General features: G+C 38.9%; 1 protein-coding gene across 4 annotated transcripts in view; it reads left to right on the top strand.

Annotated features, from left to right (window-relative positions):
* Window positions 1-25,272, top strand: part of ACVR1 (activin A receptor type 1) — a 124,872-nt gene extending 99,600 nt beyond the window's left edge. For 3 of the 4 annotated variants that reach the window (XM_081260880.1, XM_081260879.1, XM_081260881.1), the window contains 5 exons: window positions 772-918; window positions 6,018-6,293; window positions 10,284-10,481; window positions 23,131-23,261; window positions 24,005-25,271. In XM_081260880.1, coding sequence (XP_081117006.1) covers window positions 772-918; window positions 6,018-6,293; window positions 10,284-10,481; window positions 23,131-23,261; window positions 24,005-24,139 — 887 coding nt within the window. In that variant the 3' untranslated portion in view covers window positions 24,140-25,271. Of the gene's footprint in view, window positions 1-771; window positions 919-6,017; window positions 6,294-10,283; window positions 10,482-23,130; window positions 23,262-24,004 lie in introns of all 4 variants that reach the window. The other variant, XM_081260882.1, reaches the window with a different exon arrangement.
* The last annotated feature ends 906 nt before the right edge of the window (window positions 25,273-26,178 follow it).

Raw genomic sequence — 26,178 nt, 5'->3', positions numbered from 1 at the left:
TAAAAATGTATTCTCCAAGTGGTCTTTTCAGCATACCCGGTTTGTGGCATTGCAGGGGTTGTCTAATAAACAAATACCCATGACCAATGTCAGAAATCAAAACGGTTGTGGGATTATGTGTTTAAGACTGCAAATCCTCTTTAGAAATATATCCTCCACCAAGAAAGCCTGTAGGGATGGTGGTTGTGAGGGTGACGATCTCCTATGTAGCTTGTGTTTTGTTATCTTTGTTTCTGATCCGCAGAACACATATCTTAAATTTAATATTCTTTTTTTTGTGAAAAAATGCATACATAAATTCAGATTTGTATGCTTAGTAAATGCCTATGGTGATTCCGTAAGAGGAAGCCACCATGGAAGCTATTAAATTCAGCTACACATATCTTTTTTTGGCTTTTAGCATAACATTGAAATCTAATAATCCATACCATGATCTAGATTTTAAGAACTTGCATATGTTTTTGAAAGTCATATGCATTTTATGCCTTTCAGTAGAGGAATTTAAATTTAAACATTGTAATTAATAGCCAAGTGTACACTGCAGATACAGATGACAGCTTATTATCACTTTGGGTAGGGCAGATTCCATCCACCTTTTATATATCTTCACAGGCAAAAGGCTGTGGTATTGATATTCCCAAATTGAGTTTCCATGGCAAGTAATGGGAGGGATTGAATTGCAGACACTAGGTTCACAGGTGTGTTCTTAGGAGTCAGGCTGGCTGCCTCTCCTGAGTCACCCTCCAGCGACTCCTCTTTTCTTTTCCGCAGGGAAAGGCAGGTATGGTGAGGTGTGGAGGGGCAGTTGGCAAGGTGAAAATGTCGCCGTGAAGATCTTTTCCTCCCGTGACGAGAAGTCGTGGTTCAGGGAAACAGAATTGTACAACACTGTGATGCTGAGGCATGAAAATATTTTAGGTAAGTACAAGGATGCCCCTCAGTTAATTGTGTCTAAGTAGAGGGAACTGGTGACATTTGCCCTTTTTCTTTTGCTGAATGTGAATTTGAGAGTCTTTCTTGAAAAGTAAAATAGGGAGCCTCAGCATTTATATACTGTTTAATTTTCTTTTAATGCCAATTTCTTGTGTAAATCTGCAAATAAGTTAGGTTGTAAGATTCTCTGGATGATGAAAAGGAAATCCGTTATTGCTCATTCTTATTCCTACATCTGCAGATCGTTATTTAAACAACAAAAATTTGCCCTGTATTGTTCACTTCAAGGCTTCATGGGTTGTTCTACTTACCCCACCCTTTTTGAATATTTATTACTTGAATCAAACTAAGAAAGATCTTTGGATTCTTTCCTAGAGATTCACAGCTCCCAGGGACACCATAATTAAATGCACATTCCCTCAAACTAGGCATCATTTTTAAAGACCAGATTTCCAGAGGGATTCAGCATACATTTTAATTTGGAAACTAAAGCTTAGCAACATTTGTGAAATATGTAAAGTGCCCACTGAAATCCTGCAATGGCAGTATAAGGGTGAACCTATTCCTTGGGCCATTAACTTCAGTAACTTTGCAAAATTTCTCCTAATGTGTTTACACTAACATGGAGGGAGAATGCCACCTGCTTCTTTAACCTGATAGCATAGTGTCAGCTGCTTCATGGCTATTGGATTAGCTCTGACGTATAGGAAGACCATGCCAGAATGTATTTCTGTTCCACTACTATTAATTAGTATCTAAATCCGAATTAAGTGTCTCAGACAGTGGTTTGATGGTTGTTCAAAGCTTCGGTGTAGCCACGATGTTTCTTCTCAGAACTGTCTCAGTTTCTGCTATCGATTTCTCCCCTTCCCTTCCTTCTGGGGCCCTCATCATCACCTAATCCTCATCAGTGCTACTGTTGCTGTCAGCTACCAGTTTCCAGCCCCTCACGCCACACTGAATTGTCTTCCCCGGAGGAGCAGAGATAATTCTGCTCAAAGTGTCTTTGACGGTTCCCAAACTGCCTACAACATTTATGACTAATGGCCCAGCCTTCAAGACTCCCTATTTTGGGCCTCCTTGTGGTCTCTTAAGCATTAACTACCAAGATGTCCACATTCTGCTGCCACCAATAGATGCCATTCCTTGGGATTGCCATGAACACTGAGGGCCCTTTGTCCCTGTGCATGTTGTTTTGATCACCCACTGTCCCCTTCCCATCCTACAATCACCTCTTCCTCCATTAAAACTTCTCAGTTCCCTTCCAGTTTCTCCCAGGAAAATTGCTGTGCTTTGTGCACAGCTTCATGTTTTACTCTGCTCTATTTTTACACACTGCCATGTGTTACCGTTAGATGTCTGTGTGTAACCACAGTAATGACGACAATAAGAACACTATCAAAAATAGTGAGGGGTAGTTACTATGCAGTAACCATTGATCTAAGTGCTTCATGTGCATGTTCTCATGTAACCTTCTCTACAACCATAAGAGGGTAGGTTTTTCTTATTTTTCCAGTTTTAATTTACGAAGCAGCTGATGTTCAGGGAGGTTGAATAGGGGAGCTGGGAATCATTCTGGGCAACCTAACTCTATCTTGCAGTTTTGTATCCTGCACTGGTCTGCTAGACAGTCAGATAGCAGTGGAGTTGCTTTCTAGAGTCTAGAGTCAGGGTATGAGATGAAAATTTGTCTATAGCCAAAATAACCTTTGAATGTCCTATTTCTCTCTCTGCCACTAGAACAAATTGAGTTAGTGGTATTAAAAGCCATCTCATACAAAAATATTTCTCTCAAATAGCAGAATTATTCTTCACAAGCAGGTACACATACCCTTAAGAAGCACGTGAGGTCCGAGACTTGTTGAAGGAAGGGCACATTCACATATCCCCACTGACAGAGCTCACAGACTCATTGTGCAAAATATGCCAAATATTGTTGTAATCTGCAAATGGTCTCTTAACCATGCACTCTAGTTAAATTGCCTATGATAGATGCCATTGTACTCTGTGGACAAGTATCTTTTGCATTGCTTTTGCCTTCACACCTAGTGCTAAACACAGTACTTTGCACATGGCAGAAAATATTTATTAAATTGGATTTAATCACAAGGAAAATTTGAAAGGTACCTTTACAGTATGATTCAAATATAAGAAGTTAGATTCCCTTAGTGTGATCACATAGGGGAAAACATTATCCAATTCTTATTACCTAATGATCTGTGGAAATTCTGAATTCATAAGATCTTTCTACCTTTATTATAATCTCAGCCATATGGATTGTGTAGTCTTTCTAATTAAGAAAGATCATAGAAACAGATAGCCTTTTGTGCATAGACTTTTTTTTTTTTTTTTTTTTTTTTTTTTTTTTTTTTGAGACAGGATCTGGCTGTGTTTCAGGCAGGCCTAGAACTCCTGGATTCAAGTGATCCTCCTGCCCCAGCTTCCTGACTAGCTGGGAATACAGGTGCATGGTACCACACCTGGCTTACATGCTGTGTTTGAATATAAGATCATGATCCCTCCCACCCATAAGTCCCCCAAAATACATAACTAAATTCTATCTATGTATATTTCTATGTATCTGTACATGTAAAACTCTGGGCCCTCAGTTTTTATTCCCTTAGCCAAACCTATAAAATAACATTTTTCAGATGGACTGGTTTGAATTTCAACTCTTTCTTCTGTTATGTCTAGTGTGGCACTTAACAGGTAAGTGACCACGGGAACACTGTGTCACATGATAGGAGCAATAGTCGTCCGGGAGTTTGGGAGACTGGCTTCTACTCTGGACACTGTTAGAGGCCCACTGTTTTATTTGGGATCAAAGTTGTATCTTTCTGAGCATTCTTTTCCTCATTACTAAAACTACAGAAGTTGCTTAATATGAGAATTCACTCCAAAGTCTTGTGTTATACCTTTTGAAAAACATGTTGTAAAATATACATAGCACAAAACTTGCCACTTTACCCATTCGAAGTATTCAGTGGCACTGAGTTCATCTATCTTGTGCAGCCATCTCCACCTTCCCACTCCAGAGCTGTCTTGTGCTCAGAACAGGCGCTGCCTGACTGTTCCACCAGTCCCAGTTTCTTTTCTTTTTTTTTTAATTGGTTGTTCACAACATTACAAAGCTCTTGACATATCATACTTCATAATTTAATATTTTTGAACAAGTTGTTTCCTTTCCTTGCATCAGTTTTAAGAAACTGTAAACTGCAGATTACAGTTTCTTAAAACTGATGCAAGGAAAGGAAACAACTTGTTCAAAAAAATATTAAATTACAAAAGCTGCTATTATGGTTTTGACTGAACTCTGGGCTGTTTTAAAATGTATTAGTGGCCAGCCATTTTTAAATGCTTACTGTGTGTGAAGCATCAGGTCAAGCATTTTACATGCAGTGTTGCTTTTATTCTAACAGTTACCCCTTGACATATGTTGCCATTACCCTCATCTTATGAATGAGGAAGCTGGAGGAGACCCTATGTGACTTGGGCAAGGTCACCCAGTTTGGGATGGTGGGGCTGGCCTGTGAGCCAGTCCTGCAGCATTGGGCACAGCCCTCTCTGGCTCTGCTCTGGGTGGTGGCCTTACATCTTGGCTGTCACAGCTGCCCAGTACCTGGTTCCCATGACCGGTGCCAGTGACAGGCTCACAAGGAGCACTGGTCACCTTACTTAAGACTGAGTTTTATTTTTAGCTCTTGAAAGGGCTGGGAGGATGACATTGAGTGTGAAGTAAGAGGCCCTAATTACTTTGTCCCCTGGTTCGGAACACATCCAGTGCCTGTGCCAGAGTTCCAACCTCCAGCCCCTGCTCAACCTCCACTAACAACAGAGTGCTTTGACTCAAAACACAAATAGCCCACAAAAGTGCCCCAGCATTGTAAAACAAATGGAGTTATAGAATTCACACTTGAGAGAGAGAAATAGTTTTTAAAAAGTCTCGTTATTTAAAAAGTCATTTTTCCTGAAGGTTCAGAACATAATTAATGGGATGACAGAATCCTTCTTTTGAGACCTAGGGTGGTGAGGGAAAGTAAGGGAATCAAAAGTTTGATTTTCACTTATTTAATCAGAGGCTACTTTTCCTTGGGGAAAGAAATCAGCAGAGGCCACACAGATATGCAATAGCAATTTAATTTCTTTAAAGTGGTGATGGGTTTGTTTGTTTGCTTTTTTCCTGTTTTTGTTTTTTGGTTTGGGGTATTTCTTTTGGGGAAAGTTATTGAAGATTAAAATTTCGTTTAGTAGGCTCCAAAGTTTCCTCAAAATTTCAGTGTCTGTTCACAACTGTCAGCGTCTCACTTCCCTTTGAGAGCAGTTCAGTTGTCACTTTCTGATGGAAGCCTTTTGTAACATCTCAATACCTACTCTGGGCTTGTGTTGCCCTTTGTAGAGTATACATTATAATACTTTTCACATATTGTAGTTTTTTTTCTTTTTATGTGTCTTTTCTAGCCAACAAATATTGTCACCATCATGTTTCTGTGTGACTGAAAAAAGAGCCTCAAAATTTTCAATATTTCTTATCGGTTCCTTCTTTATTTGATGAATAAAGTCAATCATCTAGCAAATTCATTCCTTTATTTTACAGTTGAGCAGATAAAGGTCAATGAGCCTACAGGAGTTGTCCATTATTATGCAGAAATCACAGGCAGGCAGCATATAGGTATATAGACTAGCATATAGGTATCCAGGTTCTGGATTTTTTGTATTTTTTTTTTCTTCAGGATGCTTGATGAATGATCTGTGCTTGGAATATCAACATTATGAAGAATTTGGCACTATTATTATGCACAAACACAAAGTAACCTTTCTGAATCTTAATACAACATAAAGATATTTTCTAAAGGATCACTTACAATGGAAACTAATATGAAAATTTCCAATTAATTAGTGCCCCTTTAAGGAATAAATGCTATTGTTTTCTCTGTTGCTGGGTCTGTTAACCTCTCATGGCAATTGCTATTTACTTGTTTTTGTTGCAGATGATTTCTACTGTGTAAGTCACTGTGTCTGGCTATGAAGAGTTACAGTGTGGAATGCTCACATATCTAATTTAATTTTGTTTTTACTCTCTCCAGGTTTCATTGCTTCAGACATGACATCAAGGCACTCCAGTACCCAGTTGTGGTTGATCACGCATTACCATGAAATGGGGTCATTGTATGACTATCTTCAGCTCACTACTCTGGATACAGTTAGCTGCCTTCGAATAGTGCTGTCTATAGCTAGTGGTCTTGCACATTTGCACATAGAGATATTTGGGACCCAAGGGAAGCCAGCCATTGCCCATCGAGATTTAAAGAGTAAAAACATCCTGGTGAAGAAGAATGGACAGTGTTGCATAGCAGATTTGGGTAAATTAAAAAAAAAAAACATTTTTTAATTACCATTTTTACTTCTGTTTTCTCCAGTGTCTAGCCAGGTTGCTCTTCTTTTCTGAGTCACCTCAGGAAAGTCACCTTAGACTCAGACAGTCACTATCCCATTCTCAAAGGCAACTAATAATGTCACATAACGATTTTGCAAACTTTCACATGAAATAGGTGCACAGTGAAATATTCTGTGGAATGAGTAGGTCTTAGAGATGTTTTCTAAAATCATTCTTCTATAACTAAGACAAAATTATCAATTTGAGAAAGAGCAAAATAGTTCATTTTGTTCTACTACAATATCTAATTTTCATGGTGTTAGGGTAATTCTCAGTGTAGTTTTTTTTTAATATTTTGTAGTTATAGATGGACAAAATGCCTTTATTTTATTTGTTTATTTTTATGTGGTGCTAAGGATCAAACCCAGTGCCTCCACGTGCTAAGCAAATGCTCTGCCACTGAGCTAAAGCCCCAGCTCTCAATGTAGTTTTTAACTGCACTATTAAGAAGATTATTTCCATGTACCATGGCATTTCATATAAAACTGTATTCATCCTAAATGCCTAAAATATTGACTGTATAATTTTGCTAATGAGAACTGAGTTATAATATTGGTTATTTATTTCAGTGGACTATTGAGAGTCCTTATGTTACTTGATTAAAAAATGGTTTATCACATTATTGCAGTTATTGTTAAGACTGATAAAGGTTTAAGCAAAATTAGCTTTAATTATAATAAAATAAGGCTTATTATCATTTTGTTGTTTGGTTTTAAACACAAGGGATATGACAGTAAGTTAGGAAAATTTACTTCCTTTGAATCCCTTGAAACTCTTCTCTTTCATGTTTAGAAATTATTTTACAATAAGTACATGGCCCTGAGGCTTTTTGCAGGCAGTTTTGTTGTAGTGTAGAAGATGCTTACCGCTTGTGTTATATCTCTTGGTGCAGGGCAATTTGGGTTTAAATTCTGACTTTCTCTTTTATTTACCCTGTGTTTTTGCATGAGTCTGTGCAAGCAGTGTTAGCCCAAGGGCTGTACTTCTGCCCCATTCTGTACTTCTGCCCCATTCAAAACTTTGATCATTGCATGTATGTGTATTACTCGTATAACTAAAAAAACAATTAGGCCTACCACACAGGATTCTGATAAGGCTGAGAAATTATCATCAATGCCTGGCAAAGGATTCAAATGGTTGCTACTCTTATAATCTAGTGGCCTCAGGGGGATGGATAAATTGAGCTCTTGACTTTAGGATGTGAGACTTGTAAGGAAAAGAGTGGGGGCATTTTGTAATAAGTTCTTCAGCTACAGTTGGTTTTGATCTGCAGCCTTCTAATTAGATACATCAGGTGATTTAAAAATCTACACTAAGATGTTAGTATTCAGGGGGTTTATAATGTAGTATGGGAAACGGCTCTTATAAGACCATAATTTGTATATAATTTTTTACATTATAATCAGAAATTAAGGCTCACTCATTAGAAATAGTTCTATTATTTTTTAAAATATTTTTTTTAGTTGTAGATGAACACAGCACCTCCATTTATTTATTTATTTATTTGATGTGGTGCTGAGGATCAAACCCTGTTCCTCACATGTGCTAGGCAAGCTCTACCACTGAGCCACACACCCAGCCCCTCATTCTATTATTAATACTGATGAGTGGCATTCCATTTATTTTTTTTTTTTGAACTTTTTATTGTAAAAAATTCAAACATATATAAGGATTGAGAGAATTGTGCAGTGATCACTTTAAATTCTCAACACCTAAATTAAAACATTTTGGCATACTTGCCTTATCTGTATATGGTCCTGTCTGTATTTTTGCTAACCTCTTTGAAAATACGTTGAAGACACCACAACACTTTTCTCCTGATGACCTCAAACACATCCTCTAAAAATGTCTCAAAAATACATCTCCAGTGTAACCAATTCTTGGTAATTTTCTAATATCATTAATATCTATTTTCAAATGTTTCCAGTTCTTTTTCAAATAAGAATTCACACATTGCATGTGTTTGTTTTGTTTGTTTAATGTAAAAATTATTTATTAGTAGGTAACATATTCCCTGTAAAACTTAGCAGTTTAAAATGACACAAATGTATCGTCTCACTCATCTCCTTGAGGGTCAGGGAGCTTGGAATGACTTCTGGCACAGGGTCTTGTGGAGGGTTCAGTCAAGCTGCTGGTCATCTGGGTTGTAGTCATCTGAGAGGCTAGATGCAGGCTAGAAGGTCCAGTTCAGTGATGGCGCACCCACATGACTACAGGCAGCAAGCCCCAGTTCCTTACGTGTGGCCCTCCACAGGGCTGCTGAATGTCTTTGTAACGTGATGTGAGAGGCATGAGAACAAACAAGGAGGCTTTTATAATTATCTGATGTCTTTTATGTCCTGATTTTAAAGACACAACTCATTACTTTTGCCATATTATCTTTAGTAGTTCAGCCCACACTAATGGGATGAGAAATTTAGGGTCACCTCTTGAAGAGAAAAGTTTCAAAGAACTTGTAGACATATTTTAAAAGCATTCTGGGCGTGGTGGCGCACACCTGTAATCATAGCGGCTCAGGAGGCTGAGGCAGGAGAATCGTGAGTTTAAAGCCAGCCTCAGCAAAAGTGGGGCACTAAGGAATGCAGTGAGACCCTGTCTCTAAATAAAATACAAAACAGGGCTGGGGATGTGACTCCGTCTTTGAATGCCCCTGAATTCAATCCCCAGTACCCCACCCACCCCCTCCAAAAAAGGGCTGGGGATGTGGCTCAGTGATAAGCACCCCTGGGTTCAATCCCTAGTACCAAAATAAATAAAAGCACCACGGTTGTATTGCTATGTTTTGTTTAAATTGTATCCTTTTAATCTTCTCATAGATCATCTCTGGTTCTGGGAATGGTGAGGGGCATATATGATTTGGGAAATATTTACAATGGCCTTAGAATCTTAGAGTTGATTATAAAAATAGGAGAAGAGGGACCCACACTGCTTTAGTAAATATCTTAGCTAACTTTTAAGGATGAGATAACAATATGCTACCTCCCTGGCGTTACATAGAGTCATCGTCCCACACATTCGAAGGCATGAAGTGAAAAGAGAAGGATTCTCAACAGATAGCTGAGGGAATTCCAAGAGATCTTTGGATTGCACAGATTTACAGGGGCATCCTGCTCCATGTTGGCACTTTTCATTATATCAAGTGAATTATTTTCAGTTGGTCTATGTACGCATCAATAAGTAATTCATCCTCAAATAAACCATGTCTGAATCCATCTATCCCCCCCCCACCACCACCACCCCCGGCTAGTCAGGAATACCAGGTCTCTCTCATTGACTGAGGAATTCTGAAAAGAGCCCTGTTTTAAGTGTTTCAGGCCATTTAACATGAGAGATACATATTGACTTGAGGTCTCGTTTAGTGCTGTCTGTTCCACTGATTCCAGGCAGAGAGGCCTGTCTGGCAGCTTTCTTGCTCAGAGGAGCAGCTCTCCCCTTAGGGATGCAGCAGAGCCTGTTGCAGTCTGCCCTTTATGTGGTGACAAATTACCTCAAATTCTCAGTCTTGCACTGTTTGAAATTTATGTTTGGAGACGAGTGGGAATGGTGGAGGAGCTTGAGAGCTTAATTTACTTGTTAAGCCACTTTGAGGCTCACACTTAACATGGGAGCCTGTTTTCCTATGGACTTCAAGCACTGGCCTCATATGGATTGAATGCATGGGTCTGCCATTTGCCCAAAACATTTTGTCCCTTAGAGGCTCCTGTAACTCCACAGTGTTTCTAGTATTAGCCTTCTTTCCTGTTGTCACTCCAAAAGTCACCCCAAGTATTCCAAGGATGATTCTGGGTGTAATGCAGCAGTGACCACATGTACCACCAGAGGGCACTTTTGATTGGGGTTAGTTTAAAATCCTTTCAAAAGCCTTTCTGTGAGAAAGGGAGTGAGCTAATCTGCACTGTTGTCTTCTTCCTTTCAGGCCTGGCAGTCATGCATTCCCAGAGCACCAATCAGCTTGATGTGGGGAACAATCCTCGTGTAGGCACCAAGCGCTACATGGCCCCTGAAGTTCTAGATGAAACCATCCAGGTGGATTGCTTTGATTCTTACAAGAGGGTCGATATTTGGGCCTTTGGACTTGTTTTGTGGGAAGTGGCCAGGCGGATGGTGAGCAATGGTAGGTATCTGATATGATATTGTCCTTGTCCCCCTTCTCTTGACATTGATACTGTTGAAAGGAGAAGGGGGGAGACAGAAGCCTACCTAGTTCCTTGAATCATACTCGTGAAACTCTGGGAGTGTACATCTGACTTGTGGCTGGTAGGTGAACTCACTGCCACAGCATCGTGTTTGAAGCATAAGAGGAAATGACAGTTGAGAAACAGTTTTTCTGGAGGAGACTAATTATTCCTTGGGTTGTGTTTGGGTTGGTCCATATTTCATTTCTTCCTATTTGACTTTCTCTTTACCCTCCTTTCCTCTTTGTTCTCCTCATGAGGTAGGTTTAACTTGAGGAGAATGCTCTCAAGTGAGCCTTAGGGTGAATTCTTCTGTTTTAGACATTTCCACTTCTTATGATTGGCTTATTGAGAAGGGGTTCAGTTTTCACACTCCGAAAGCCATTCCTTTCTGAATAAGTCCAGTTTCAATTTGGGGAGCCCTCAATAGGTGGCTTATGTTGATCTGTTTATAAGTAGTTTAATGAAATGGTGTTGCTTAGCAGTTAAGGGCACATATAGGTCAACTCATTGTTGACCTGTATCCCTATGGTGAGCTCTGGCTCTTATCTTTTTTTTTTTTTTTTTTTTTAGTCCATGTTTTTTTTTTTTTTTTTATTGGTTGTTCACAACATTACAAAGCTCTTGACATATCATATTTCATACATTAGATTGAAGTGGGTTATGAACCCCCAATTTTACCCCAAATGCAGATTGCAGAATCACGTCGGTTACACATCCACAATTTTACATAATGCCCTATTCGTAATTGTTGTATTCTGCTACCTTTCCTATCCCCTACTATCCCCCCTCCCCTCCCCTCCCATCTTCTCTCTCTACCCCATCTACTGTAATTCATTTCTCTCCTTGTTTATTTTCCCATTCCCCTCACAACCTCTTATATGTAATTTTGTATAGCAATGAGGGTCTCCCTTCATTTCCATGCAATTTCCCTTTTCTCTCCCTTTCCCTCCCATCTCACATCTCTGTTTAATGTTAATCTTTTCTTCCTACTCTTCCTCCCTGCTCTGTTCATAGTTGCTCTCATTATATCAAAGAAGACATTTGGTATTTGTTTTTTAGGGATTGGCTAGCTTCACTAAGCATAATCTGCTCTAGTGCCATCCATTTCCCTGCAAATTCTATGATTTTGTCATTTTTTATTGCTGCATAGTACTCCATTGTGTATAGATGCCACATTTTTTTTATCCATTCATCTATTGAAGGGCATCTGGGTTGGTTCCACAGTCTAGCTATTATGAATTGTGCTGCTATGAACATCGATGTGGCAGTATCCCTGTAGCATGCTCTTTTAAGGTCTTCAGGGAATAGTCCGAGAAGGGCAATAGCAGGGTCAAATGGTGGTTCCATTCCCAGCTTTCCCAGGAATCTCCAAACTGCTTTCCAAATTGGCCGCACCAATTTGCAGTCCCACCAGCAATGTACAAGTGTACCCTTTTCTCCACATCCTCGCCAGCACTTGTTGTTGTTTGACTTCATAGTGGCTGCCAGTCTTACTGGAGTGAGATGGTATCTTAGGGTGGTTTTGATTTGCATTTCTCTGACTGCTAGAGATGGTGAGCATTTTTTCACGTACTTGTTGATTGATTGTATATCCTCCTCTGAGAAGTGTCTGTTCAGGTCCTTGGCCCATTTGTTGATTGGGTTATTTGTTATCTTATTGTCTAATTTTTTTGAGTTCTTTATATACTCTGGATATTAGGGCTCTATCTGAAGTGTGAGGAGTAAAAATTTGTTCCCAGGATGTAGGCTTCCTATTTACCTCTCTTATTGTTTCTCTTGCTGAGAAAAAACTTTTAAGTTTAATTAAGTCCCATTTGTTGATTCTTGTTATTAACTCTTGTGCTATGGGTGTCCTATTAAGGAATTTGGAGCCCGACCCCACAATATGTAGATCGGAGCCAACTTTTTCTTCTATCAGACGCAGAGTCTCTGATTTGATATCAAGCTCCTTGATCCATTTTGAGTTAACTTTTGTGCATGGCGAGAGAAAGGGATTCAGTTTCATTTTGTTGCATATGGATTTCCAGTTTTCCCAACAACATTTGTTGAAGATGCTATCCTTCCTCCATTGAATGCTTTTAGCCCCTTTATCAAATATAAGATAGTTGTAACTTTGTGGATTAGTCTCTGTGTCCTCTATTCTATACCATTGGTCCACCCGCCTGTTTTGGTACCAGTACCATGCTGTTTTTGTCACTATTGCTCTGTAATATAGTTTGAAATCTGGTATCGCTATACTGCCTGATTCACACTTCCTGCTTAGAATTGCTTTTGCTATTCTGGGTCTTTTATTTTTCCATATGAATTTCATGATTGCTTTATCTATTTCTACAAGAAATGCCGTTGGGATTTTGATTGGCATTGCATTAAACCTATAGAGAACTTTTGGTAATATCGCCATTTTGATAATGTTAGTTCTGCCTATCCATGAACAGGGTATATTTTTCCATCTTCTAAGATCTTCTTCTACTTCTCTCTTTAGGGTTCTGTAGTTTTCATTGTATAAATCTTTCACCTCTTTTGTTAGGTTTATTCCCAAGTATTTTTTTTTTTTGAGGATATTGTGAATGGAGTGTTTTTCCTCATTTCCGTTTCAGAAGTTTTGTCGCTGATATACAGAAATGCCTTTGATTTATGCGTGTTGATTTTATATCCTGCCACTTTCCTGAATTCATTTATTAGTTCTAGTAGTTTCTTTGTAGACCCTTTTGGGTCTTCTAGGTATAGAATCATGTCATCTGCAAATAGTGATAATTTAAGTTCTTCTTTTCCAATTTTTATGCCTTTAATTTCTTTCGTCTGTCTAATTGCTCTGGCCAGTGTTTCGAGAACTATATTGAATAGAAGTGGTGATAGAGGGCATCCCTGTCTTGTTCCGGATTTTAGAGGGAATCTGGCTCTTATCTTTTATGTACCCAAATCAATCTCAAATACATATTTAGACTTTAAGGTACTTTGTGTTTGGAAAGGATTAAATCTTTTTAAAAATTGGGCATGCCCCAACAACACACAAAGTTGTGTTTTTTGTAGCACAATCTCTTGAATCAGCTTGATGAACTTCTTCATATCTTCACCACTTGAAGTTTTATTTCACACAGCATGTATCTGAAATTATCCCAGAAAAACAAAAGAAGATGTCATATATTTAGATTTCTATTAATTTCCAATGACACTTTACATTTTATTCTCCTGTGATTCATTATGATCCTGGATTTAAAGTATTTGAGAAAAAAAAATGCATGAAGCCTCTGACATCTATGCTCCATCAACCTTCCATGGATACCTTTTTCTAAGAATTGAGATTTTGGGGGTAATCATCATTTTCATGACTACACAGTCAGACTAGGAGATTATGTGGTGGAAATGGAATTGGGAAATTTAATATAGTTTTAGTGTACAATAATTAAAATTGGCATGCCTTCACGATAGCTTTTTGTGTGATAGTAGAGTGTATCTGCTTTGAACAAACCCTCTGAGAGTACTAAAACAAGTGTTTCAGAGTAAACATACAAGGATCATAACTTGACTACTCTTTTAAAGTACATTTTTTTTTTTATGAAGTCACGAACATTTTCTTGGTAATTCTTTCTCAATTGCTGGGAGCCACTGCCTTGGCAGTTTGTGCCATTGAAGCGCCTTGAGAATTGTTTGCGACAGAGGGATTGTTTTGCTGATTTATAAAGTTCTGAACTTTGCCTGAAATTGCACATCAGCTTCATTTCCTTGCCCCCCCCCCCCAATCATTCTTAAGCACCTTGGAACTGAAAAAAAAAAAAAAAAGTGTGACTCTTGAGTAGTTTATCTTAAAGAGACTGTAGAGAAGGATTGGTCTCAGAATAAACTGTGTGATGGGGAACTTCCCCAAATGAAGAGGAAGCTGGCATCCCACGGCCAGCACAGTAGCACTTCCAGCTGTGGGCGTGCAGCGCAGAGCCAAGCAGGCTTGCTTGGCAGAAACTTGGGATTCGGCTTTGTAAGAACTCATGTTGCAAACCCGTTCCCTGTGTCATAGGCATAAACCCAAATGGCTTTTAAAGATCAGCTGTGATTAATAGTAGTCAGTTTGAAGTTAGAGTCATCCGTTTAAAATTTAGCTCAACAAATGTTAACTTGCTTGCTAGATCCTGTGTTCAACATTATTTTTGGAAAACACAGTTGTGGATGGTGGAAGAGAGAATGTTTTGGTTGCTTTTGATTTATTGATCTCCTTTTTCGCATCATTTAGCTGCTAGCTATTTCCTAAAATTCTGTGGGTTGAACTTTTGTGATGTGGTTTGATTTTTAGGGGGAGGTAAGTGTATCTTATTTCTCATGTAAATCAGCTATTGTCCTTTGGCAATGACTAATTTGATATTTTTCCCTTTTCTTTCTGTGGTCCTTTCTCTTCTAAGAACATTCACATGGACACCCCCACCCCACCCCCTGCCCCCCAGCTACAGATCAGTTTATCTAAACTCAGGCTTAATGGTTTCCCATGCTACTTGAAAACCTACTTTACTAAAATTAGTACTTTAATGACTACTCCCCTAAAACAAAAAAGTGAGTAGAAAGAAAATTTTTGTTTTCAGATTTTATTCACGTTTCTTTGTACTTCTTTGTGCATCCCTTAAACTCAGTTGTAATCATATAAATTCAAATCTATGTCATCTTTTTCAATTGTGTGTGTGGTTTTCACATTGTCATATAGCCCCTGTACTTGTTTTAAATGCTCACATGATATTTTATTAACTTATCCATTTCCATATTGTTAGAGTACATCCTGTCTCCCCATTTGGGGCCTATAGTAGACATTTTTGTGCACATCACTTTTTCATTTGGAGAATTCATTCCTAATCTGAAAAGAAGCAGATTTTAATAGGTCAAAGAGTATGGACATTTTTATGATTTGGAACACATTGCCAAATTGCTTTCCCTTAGAGCAGTTCTAATTTACAATATCCTTCTCACCCCAGGGTGTGATGTACCTATTTCACTTTCTTACCAGCTTTAGGTATTATCGTTAAAGGAATATAGATGTTGAAATCATTGTATATAAAATGTACCTCATTTAAATATGTGAATGTCTTACATTAAGAAGGTTATTATAATTATGCATCCTTTGAATTTCAGAGTCCATTATAAAAATTGATGACCAGATAGTTCTCTTGGAGCAATATGATCCTCAAGTGAACTATGAGCATAAAAATATGTAGTATTTTGTATTTTTATTGGAATTGTACATTTATTTTCTACTAATAATAAACCTCATGCTGTTTCTGTACAGGAAATGAGAGTTAAGTCCATTTTCACATGTGAACATTTCTCAATAGTGTCTTTTGGAATTTACTTGTGGTGTCAGTTTGACACTGAATTTGGAATTGGTAGGAAAGAAAACCGTTTTCTCACTTCTCCTGTGTGAATATGTGCATGAACTTCAGGTAGGGTTTTGCTTAGATCAGTAGTTTTGAAACTGGAGCGTGCACCACAATCACGTACAGAGCTTGTCGAGACGCACAGTGCTGGGCCCCAGCCCCAGAACTTTAGTAGATCTAAGGTCAGAAGATTTGATGCCACCATTCCTTTCTGCATATACACAACTCTGGATATAAAACTTAAAATTTTGAGAAGGCGATGTACCCTTATTGCACAGGCACATACCAGAAGAAGACAGGACAAATCTGTTTCTCTGGTGTTTGGTGGTTATATAGCTTATTGAGATGGGTATTTCTGTCTTCTGTTGCTCTGGGTCTCTGGAGATGTCATTACACACAGAAGCCTGCTGGACTGTATCCTCTAGAGCTGGGCAGTCTTTTTTCTGGGCCCACTGGAGGCAGCAAAAGGGAATCAGTAACACTCTGGCCCCTGAGATCATGCTTTCTGACCCAGTCCCTTTGATTAATTTGAACACTTGAAAAAGATAGGTAACATTCACTTAAAAAGGTGATGATGATTAAATGAGGTCACAGAGGTGAAGCACTTAGTGTGTGTGTGGGGCTTAGAGAGAGTGCTTTGGTCCTCATATTTTGGTTACTTTGCAAAATGGCACGTTTCTAGGAGCTTGCAGACCTCAGACACCCTTTTCTCCTCCTCACTGTGCTAGCACTTGGCCTGGACATGACCTTCGCTTCCCCTTTTCCCTGCCCATGGGAAGCTTCTGTGGAACACTGTTTCACTGGCTTTGATTATTTTGTGATGAAATCCAGCATTCACATGTGTCAAAAACTATTTGGGTCTTTGGCCAAGCTGCACCTCTTCGGGGATGGGGACTAGAAAACTCTTGTTAGAAGAAGCTTATGTTTGGCACACTTATTTTGGAAAAACCTCTTCTAATTAATCTTGAGCCTGCCAGGGAACCGCATGTGCTTCTGTTCCTAAGCACAATGGGCTTGTGTATGGAAACCATGACAACTCTCACTTCTTCAGCAACTTAATATCCAACATGTTTCATGACTTTAATTGACTGCTTTAGCATATATTAAGGTTTGAACAAATAGCTGAATCATACTAGGGAATTTTTTTTCACTTTCATAGTAATTTCAGGTTTTTTGCTCACTCTTTTGTTTTTACCTTTTAGGTAAGCAGCTAGGGTCAGGCATATGGAGGTGAGGTGGGAGGAAGGATTTTTTTCCCCCCATCAAATTTCTGAATTCCTTGTCCATGATTTAGAGATCCATAATAGAGGTGGGCAATCAGTTGACCTCATTCCAAAATAACCTGAAGGCAGCAGTACTTGATTGGATGCTGTTTACTACCCAGTACTCTCTTCCCGACTGGCTCTTGAGCAGTCCTTCCCCAAGACAAAACTTCAGCAGCTTAAACCTCATAAAAGCCCTACCATGCAGTGAATGGCACCTTCTTAGGAGGGATTTATAGCTACCAAATGTCTGGAGCCCGGTGGCACTTCTGTCTCTCTAGGTTTGGGGGTGTGTAAAATCCAACTCAGGAAATGCCAGGCAGCCTTCTTAGGCATTTTTGTCCACCCCTGTGGTAATTCAGTCCATCGCTGCTTAAATATTGTTAGTTAAACCTGACTTCTTAGTAACTGATAATTCATCGACTTTTGCTATATTGCATCTATGGGAATCTTAGCTATAGAAATTAATTAATTAATTTAAAATTAATTAGTTTTGTAATTTTAGTATGGATTCCTGAGGAGGCAGTAAGTTTTGACTTTAAAAAGTATATGGGGGGGATGTGGCTCAAGCAGTAGCGTGCTCGGCTGGCATGCGTGGGGCATTGGGTTTGATCCTCAGCACCATATAAAAATAAAATAAAGATGTTGTGTCCACCAAAAACTAAAAAATAAATATAAAAAATTCTCTCTCTCTCTCTCTCTCTCTCTCTCTCTCTCTCTCTTTAAAAAAAAAAAGTATATGGGTTCAATTCTTGGACCTTTATTTTATTTACTTATTTATATGTGATGCTATCAACAACTAAAAAATATTTAAAAAAAAAAAAGAAAGAAAGAAAGCATGTGTGGTTCCACTGTCCATGAATTGCAGTGGGGGCGAGTTCAGACACAGCTGTCACAACCTTAATCTACCTAGCAGGGAGCAGAGCTGCCCTCCCAACTCCACCTCTGCTTTCAGAAAGGGCTACCAGTTGTAGGGCTCCTGGATGCCCCAGATACTGTACTGATTCTCTGACCCCCCTGTCAGTGAATCAGGACCACCAGGTCCAGAACTATGAAGCGTCATCCCCTCTGCCATGACAAGCCTTAGCCATACGTTCACTAACCATTTTTTTTTGTATGCTATGTCATGAAAAATATTTTGACATTTTATATCAGGTGGAATAACACAAATATTGGAGGCACCTCTTTGAGCCCTGTCTCAACAGGAAGAATGCCTTTCTGTAAACTCTGTGTTCCCAGGATTCACTCATACACATGCTACCTTCATGATTTTCCCATACCCATTTGACACCTATATCACTATTTATGTAATTTTTTTCTTTTAAATTGGCTAGTTTCAAAGTTAAATTTGTTTTGAAAGAAAATTAATATCACCACTAGAGTTGGAAAACCAGTGTCACCTGGCATAAAATGGAAGACAGTGATACCATAAATATGCAATTAGTAAGATCAAAAGGTTTTGTCCTTGAACCACATCGAAGTGTCCCACATGCCACCCTTAGAGGAAACAACTGTTTTGACTTATCATTTTCCCAGAAAGCAAGTACAAACCATTCTTCTTTTTTCTTTTCAAATTCTACTAATTAAATTCTACTACTAGATTAGTTCTACTAATCTCTGAAGAATTTCAGCCTTTCTGTAGGAATTACCTATGGATAGCAACTCTCTGTATGGATACACTTGTAGCTATAATAAATTGTCATAAATCAACAGATTAAGCCATAACAGTTGAGGTGCACATGAAGGTGCCTGAGTATAGGGTGAGCACTGAGTCTTGGGACCCTGGAGTTGTGGAAGTTGGAGGGTCTGCTCAGAAGACAGAGGCATGAACTGAGTCCAAAAAGAGTTGAACCAGAGCTCAATTGGGCAAGCTTGGGAGGGTGTGAGGTGCAAGTGAGAATGAGAATACAATTAGACTGTGGTGATAATTGGTATTCTACACAAGGGGGAAGAGCGATGGAAGGTCCTTATACACCCTTTTAGTGGAACTGCAAGCCATTTTAGTGTGGATGATGCTCAGGTATGTGAAGGATTGTGGTGGACTTGGGCAGTCTTGGGGAATGAACATCCTCCTAGGGGCAATACTGGTGGAATACAGGCAGAGGAGAGACATAATGCACTTACCCTCAATTTTCTTCTGAAGATCTTGCTGGAGACAGTGGAATATGGGAGGGTAGGATGTGAAACAGAAAGACCTGTGGCATGCATCTGTCAAAGGGGAGAAGATGAGTGTTTAGTCCAAGGCCCTGGTAGGCAGGACACGGGGCATTTCATGTTTTTCAGAGCACATGTGGAGGATATTCTTGTTTTGCACATGAGCTTGTGATGTGTAGCCGGAAGGTATTGGAAAACTGACAACTGAGAGTTTACTCAGAGCCATGCTGCATATTAGTGGTAGGGATATTGATTGGTAAAGATAGATTTGCCTCAAAAGAAAAAACAAAACTTTCAATTAAACATATGCCCAAGGAGGAAAAAAAAAAAGATTGTATAAATTAGTTACACATGCCAAAAGTTGAGGGGGTGTAGTTATGAATAATTTCTCTGATTGCTTTCCCTGGCCGCTTTGAGTCAGCAGCCGCCTTGATGGGAAGGCCAGCCGGGCTGTTTGTTCCTTCCTTGACCAGCGTTTACAGCTCCTCTCCCCTGCATCCCTGTATCGTTTGTTGTTTGTACCACTCCTTTGGCACTTGAAGCATTTCATATTTTTAGTTGCTTTCCTGAATTCGTGCTGTCATCTCTGCTGGCTCACGATTTGGCAGTTGCTCGTTGGGGGCTGCCTTTATAGGACTTACAGTTCACTGTTTTTGCCTGGCTACCCAGATTGTTTGTCACTTTTTGGCAAATATGAGGAACCGTTGTAAGTCAGTCACTTCCTACCTTGGTAACACAAGTCACCTCCTGATGTGCTCACCTCCCACCCACCCTGGTCTTTCCTTCCAGGCTTCCCACCGCCCTGTGCCCCACTCTTAACCTCTAGGGATCTCCCCTTCATGTCTCCAGCATGTGAGGCTCACTGTCATCCTTCCCTGCCCCACTCTCCCTCTGCCTGGAGCGAAGATCTCTCTGTGGCGATTTGTCTTCCTCTCACCTTCATGCTCCCTCACAAATTGCTTATCAATGTGCACCCAACCCCTGGGTCCTGGAAAGCTCGTTGTATTCTGGTAGCACCAGTTTATAGATTGTACTTGGGAAACCAGACAGATGGGTCCTTCTCTGTCCCCCCATCTTATGGCTTCTGTCTCTGACACAAGTTTATCATTTCAGTTTTATCCACCTCTCCTATTGCCCTGCTCCTCAGTACGGTCACTACTTCCTTTTCATTTGTATCCCTACTGCCAAGTATAACTTCTGACACACAGAGTTTAAAGGGTCACATGGTTATTGAGTCAGTGTTGAGCTAACAAGCAAACATTTAGTATTTCTACTTTTGCCTTTCAGGATATAAATAGTGGGGTGAAAAGGTATTGAGGTTCTTTTTGATTGGTAAAGATAGATTTGCTTCAAAAACAAAACAAAACAAACAAAAAAAAAAAAACCTTTCAATTAAACATGGTTGCCAGGCACAGTGGTGCATGCTTCTAATCCTAGTGGTTCAGGAGGGTAAGGCAGGAGGAACACAAATTCAAAGCCAGCCAAACTAACTTAGAGAGGTCCTAAGCAATTTAGTGAGACCTGTCTCAAAAGGAAAAAAAAAAAAAATTTAAAGGGATAAGAATGTGGCTCAGTGGGTAAGGGTCCTGGGTTCAATCCCTGGTACCAAAAAGAAAAAGAAAGAAACCATCATCTGAGGAAAGAAAGAAAGGGACTGTGTTGATCTTCTACTAGAATTTGATTTCCTTGAAAAACGAGAGCATGTTTAAGCTTTTTATTGTCCTCAGCATTAATATAGCATTCCACACATAGTAGCTATAATGTATTTTTGACTGATGGAAATGTGCTTTCCTTGACTAGAGGGAGTTCCAAGTGATTGCTACAGTTAGGTTTATTTTATTTGGGAGAAGCCTGGCCAAAGTCAACCACTGACCAATGGTTGAAGAAACAGAGTTGTGACAAAGTCCCAGGCATAATCAATTAAGTGGTCTTTCTTTTTAAACTTGACTTCCTTTCTTAAAAGCTGGGGGTATTTAATAAGATTAAACTATGGGATATAGAAACATAAGGGAAAACTTCAGCTTTGTAGAGTGAAGTTCATTGTTGGGCGTCGTCAAATCTTATGTTTTAATCCACATTTTATTTTGCCTAGAAATAAAAAAAAAAATCTGACTTTGTGTTACTATTTACATTCACATAACCCTTCCCACACTCACTAGGCAAATTACTCCAAATAGCCTTCTGTGAGAATTTTAAAGAATTAAGCAAAGTTATTAAATGTGTTCCTGCGGAAAAAAATTAAGAGGTGGTGAAAAGCACATCTTTGTTTACCATAAATTTATTCATGTGGCCTGGCAAAGGTGCAGGGTTTAGGTGGTGTCTCTTAGTACTGAAAAGAAGTAAAATATTTTTGTTTGAATGCTTCCTGGGATCTTACATGAGAAGCATGTAAGACCTCTGAGATGTTCCAGGTATTCTGGAAGCTGTGGTTGATGCCCAATATGGGCTGTTGATGATTTGTCAGGGAAGGTAATTGACACATTACAGTGCAGCTAGGCAATGGGCTAAGTGATTCAGAAGTAAGAAGGGTACCAACTAGAATTTTTAAAAATACAATTTAGACTACTTTCTATTTTAAAAATAAACTCTTTAGTTGAATTTGTGAAGTTTAAAAAAATTCTGTAGTATTTCTTGAACAGATGCTCCTTATCATATCTAATCTTCTGCATAAGCGGTTTGTATTTATATGGGATTCGAGAGAACGGTAGGTAATTTCTCACTGCTAGGTAATTTCTTTAATAAATGAAAAGGGGATTGAAGCTTTAAAGGTGGCTTGTAGGAACTAGGAAAACTTAATCATAACTGTGTGCAAAGCTTCCTTCTGTCCTCTGCCATAACCCCTTATGTATTTAGGAATAGAAATAAATTACATGGAGGAAGGGAAGAGAGCTGGAAGCCAAGTTATCTGCTGACTGCTCTACTGAATTTTTTTGATGAAGGGAAGGAAAGAATAGATGTTTTTGGTTTCATCTCGATGAAGGGAAGAATCAGTTTTCCAGTTGCAATTGATCAAGTGAATTATGTAATTTTGTTGGAAAAGGTTTCTAAGCCATGGGAAGTCATTCAGGAATAGAAGCTGAAAGTGGTCACTTTGATGTTTGCATAGGGGTAAGAGAAGAGTTCAGCTTTCTTCACTGTCCCTTTGCCTTCCTGATGGCTAGTCTCTCTACAGTTTGTCTTGTGCCTTCAATCTGAGAGTAATTAACAGAACCATCCAATGGAGAGTTGTGCCTGGTGGTTAGAGGGTATTCATGGCATGTAGAATGGATGAACAAGGAAATGCAATATTACATTATTAGCATCCCTCCCAGTGGGAAGGATTATTTTTAAACAATGATTCTTATTACAAAATAATTTTATAACAGAAAGCCTTATTTGGGGGGATGGTCTTAATTTATTTGCCTCCAACTCTAGTTTGAGGTCAACTTTTTACTTCTATTTATGGTTGGAAATGACTAGATTCGTGTACTTTTTAGAGGTGTTTTGTTCTTCTCTGACAACCAGAGGAATTTTTATTTTAGGTCACTCAATCTTTATTGGACATTGCAGAGCTGTTTGTGTGTCCTGTCGGAGCATTTTGTTAATACTCGTGATTACATGAGAAGTTTTCACATACTTTCTTCTAATAAATATTTTCCTCCATTTCCCTACAGGCTGTGTAGTTAGTATTTCCTTGTAGTTTCCAGAACGGCTTGAGGTATGAGGAAGGTGACTAGTACTTTATCCTGTCACATTATAACCTGTGAGACCCATCAATTAAATCTTAGGGGAACATTTACTATCTTGCTAACCCAGCACAATTCTTGTCCCATATGCAGGTATAGTGGAAGACTACAAGCCACCATTCTACGATGTAGTTCCCAATGACCCAAGTTTTGAAGATATGAGGAAAGTAGTGTGTGTGGATCAACAGAGGCCAAACATACCCAACAGATGGTTCTCAGACCCGGTGAGAGTTCTAGTTTCTTGGTTCTAGAGCTATTTTGGCTGCTTGTAATTTGCTTGCTTTTGATTTCAATAGATCTTTTGTATCTAAGCCATCTACACTCTGTATTGGCCACTCTCCCTCCCTGTTTTTTGTAGAAGGCTCTTTGAGCCTAACTGAGTAGATTTGGAAAATTGTCTTGTTCTTTAAGAAGTGCTGTCTGGTAGGTCTTGCTAATGAGTGATACTATTCAGAAGAATTTATGACTGACCAGGGATTAGGAGACATATTACTGCTGCTATTAGCCCTGTGATTGCATTGAGATCTGGAGTGATGCTTTTCATCTCCTCTTTATCTCTGCTTACCTAAAATTCCAAACAAACTACTCAATGCTGTAGAGCCTGTCTTACTACACATAACTAGTAGCAGATCTAGGACTTTGGGAAGTGATCCAATTTGCAAATTTCACTATCTCTGGGTTACTACCATTGCTTTTAGTGTCCATAAATCCATCAAGGGGTCCAACTTGGCCTGTGTAATTTGCCTGATAAGGTAAGTTGGTAGTATTAAGAGTCGAAAGGACAGAGTTCAAGAAACTCTTGAGTGACTTTATCATTGGTTAAAGCCTTGATTGTTTAAAGAAAATGGCAATAACATCTCTTTAACTGCAGAGTTTTTCAAAACAGTTGACTTTACCTCTGCAAACAGCTTTCAGTGCCACTAAACAGCCAATTTGTCATTGTGGTCTTTGTTCTTTCTCTTCTCAGACATTAACCTCTCTGGCCAAGCTGATGAAAGAATGCTGGTATCAAAACCCATCTGCAAGACTCACAGCTCTGCGTATCAAAAAGACTTTGACCAAAATTGATAATTCCCTAGACAAATTGAAAACTGACTGTTGACATTTTCACGGTGTCAAGAAGGAAGATTTGATGTTGTCGTTGTCCAGCTGGGACCTAATGCTGGCCTGCCTGGTTGTCAGAACAGAACTCATCTGTCTCCCTCCCTCAATGGCCACTTTGACGAGGCAGACATCTCACCTAGCCACGTGCTGGGGAGACACCAAAACCACCCCAACCTCGCTCAAGGACTGTGAACTGGGCATTTTATGAACTGTTCACACTGCAAAGACTAATGGTGGACAGATACTGTTGCAAAGGTAGGGGACTGGAGGAACACAGAGAAATCCTAAAAGAGATCTGGGCATTAAGACAGTGGCTTTGCATATCTTTCACAGGTCTCCTAGACACTCCCCACGGGAAACTCAAGGAGGTGGTGAATTTTTAATCAGCAATATTGCCTGTGCTTCTCTTCTTTATTGCACTAGGAATTCTTTGCATTCCTTACTTGCACTGTTACTCTTAATTTTAAAGACCCGACTTGCCAAAACTTTGGCTGCGTACTCCACTGGTCTGTCTTTGGATAATAGGAATTCAATTTGGCAAAAACAAAATGTAATGTCAGACTTTGCTGCATTTTACACATGTGCTGATGTTTACAACGATGCCGAACATTAGGAATTGTTTATACACAACTTTGCAAATTATTTATTACTTGTGCACTTAGCAGTTTTTACAAAACTGCTTTGTGTGTATGTTAAAGCTTATTTTTATGTAGTCTTATGATTTTATTACTGAAATGTTTTTAACACTATACTCTGAAATGGACATTTTCTTTTATTATCAGTTAAATTCACATTTAAATGCTTCACATTTGTATGTGTGTAGACTGTAACTTTTTTTTCAGTTCTTATGCAGAACGTATTTAGTCATTACCCATGTGACACCACCGAATATATTACTGATTTAGAAACAAAGATTTCAGTAGAATTTTAGTCCTGAACGCTGTGGGGGAAAATGCATTTTCTTCGGAATTATCCATTATGTGCATTTAAACTCTGCCAGAAAAAAATAACTATTTTGTTTTAATCTACTTTTTGTATTTAGTAGTTATTTGTATAAATTAAATAAACTGTTTTCAAGTCAATCAGTGGAATTATTTTCAACATATAGAGATCTGTGTAATATAATGTGTTTTCTTATGGGAGCAATAGAAACTGAAAACTAATTTGAAAATTGAATTTGCTTTCCAAGGCGAGTAATGAACCTGAGGGTACTATGAGGATGTCTTGCTGCTTGAATTTGGTACCTGAAAATTTGAGTTTTATATTTCTCTTTTGTGATTTTCCTTCTCAGTTTCCTGAACTTGATGATAACAAGCCTCTCTGACATATGTATGTATATATAAGATTTTGTTTATCTGTCCATCCAGTCATCATTTATCAAAGGTGGTTGTGAGTATAAAAGTGAAGAAAGATGGCAAAAGCATTTGTGTAGCTTAAGGTCCAAGGATATGCAGAACCTATTCTTAGCTCTTTTTACTTCTTGTGCACAACAGGATTAAAAAGGCAGGGATTAGAGTAGGCCTTAAAGAGAAGAGAGGTAAAAACTCTAGAGTGTCCTTCAGAGGGAGGTCAGTTGGTTCATTAGCATGCACTTACTTGGAGGGTATATAGCAGAGTCACATTTAGCTTTTTAAATTAAAATTTTAATTCATGTTACACTTAAAATTTTAAGTAAGCACTTCAATGGTGTTAAGTACATTCGCATTGTTATGCAACTCTCCATCATCCATCCACAGACTGTTCATCTTGTAAAACTGAAACTCCATACCTATTAAGTGCTAGCACCCCACCAACCTCCCCTATGATTTTGTTCTCTGTCTCTGTAAGTTTGTCCATTCTAATTTCCCTATACAAGTGGATCATATGGTATTTATCCTTTTGTGAGACCAACTAACTTTGTGTAGCATAAGGACTTCAGGATTCATGCACATTGTAGAATATATCCAAATTGTCTTCCTTTTTCGAGCTGAATAATATTACATGTATGCATATACAAAATTTTGTTTATCCAGCCATTCATTCACCCCTTGGTGGATG

The sequence above is a fragment of the Spermophilus citellus genome (genome assembly GCF_964194105.1).
Source record: "Spermophilus citellus genome assembly, chromosome: 11".
In the NCBI taxonomy this organism is placed as follows: Eukaryota; Metazoa; Chordata; class Mammalia; order Rodentia; family Sciuridae; genus Spermophilus; species Spermophilus citellus.
The sequence above is the reverse complement of the archived record's forward strand: the minus strand, read 5'-3'. Positions and strand labels throughout refer to the sequence as shown.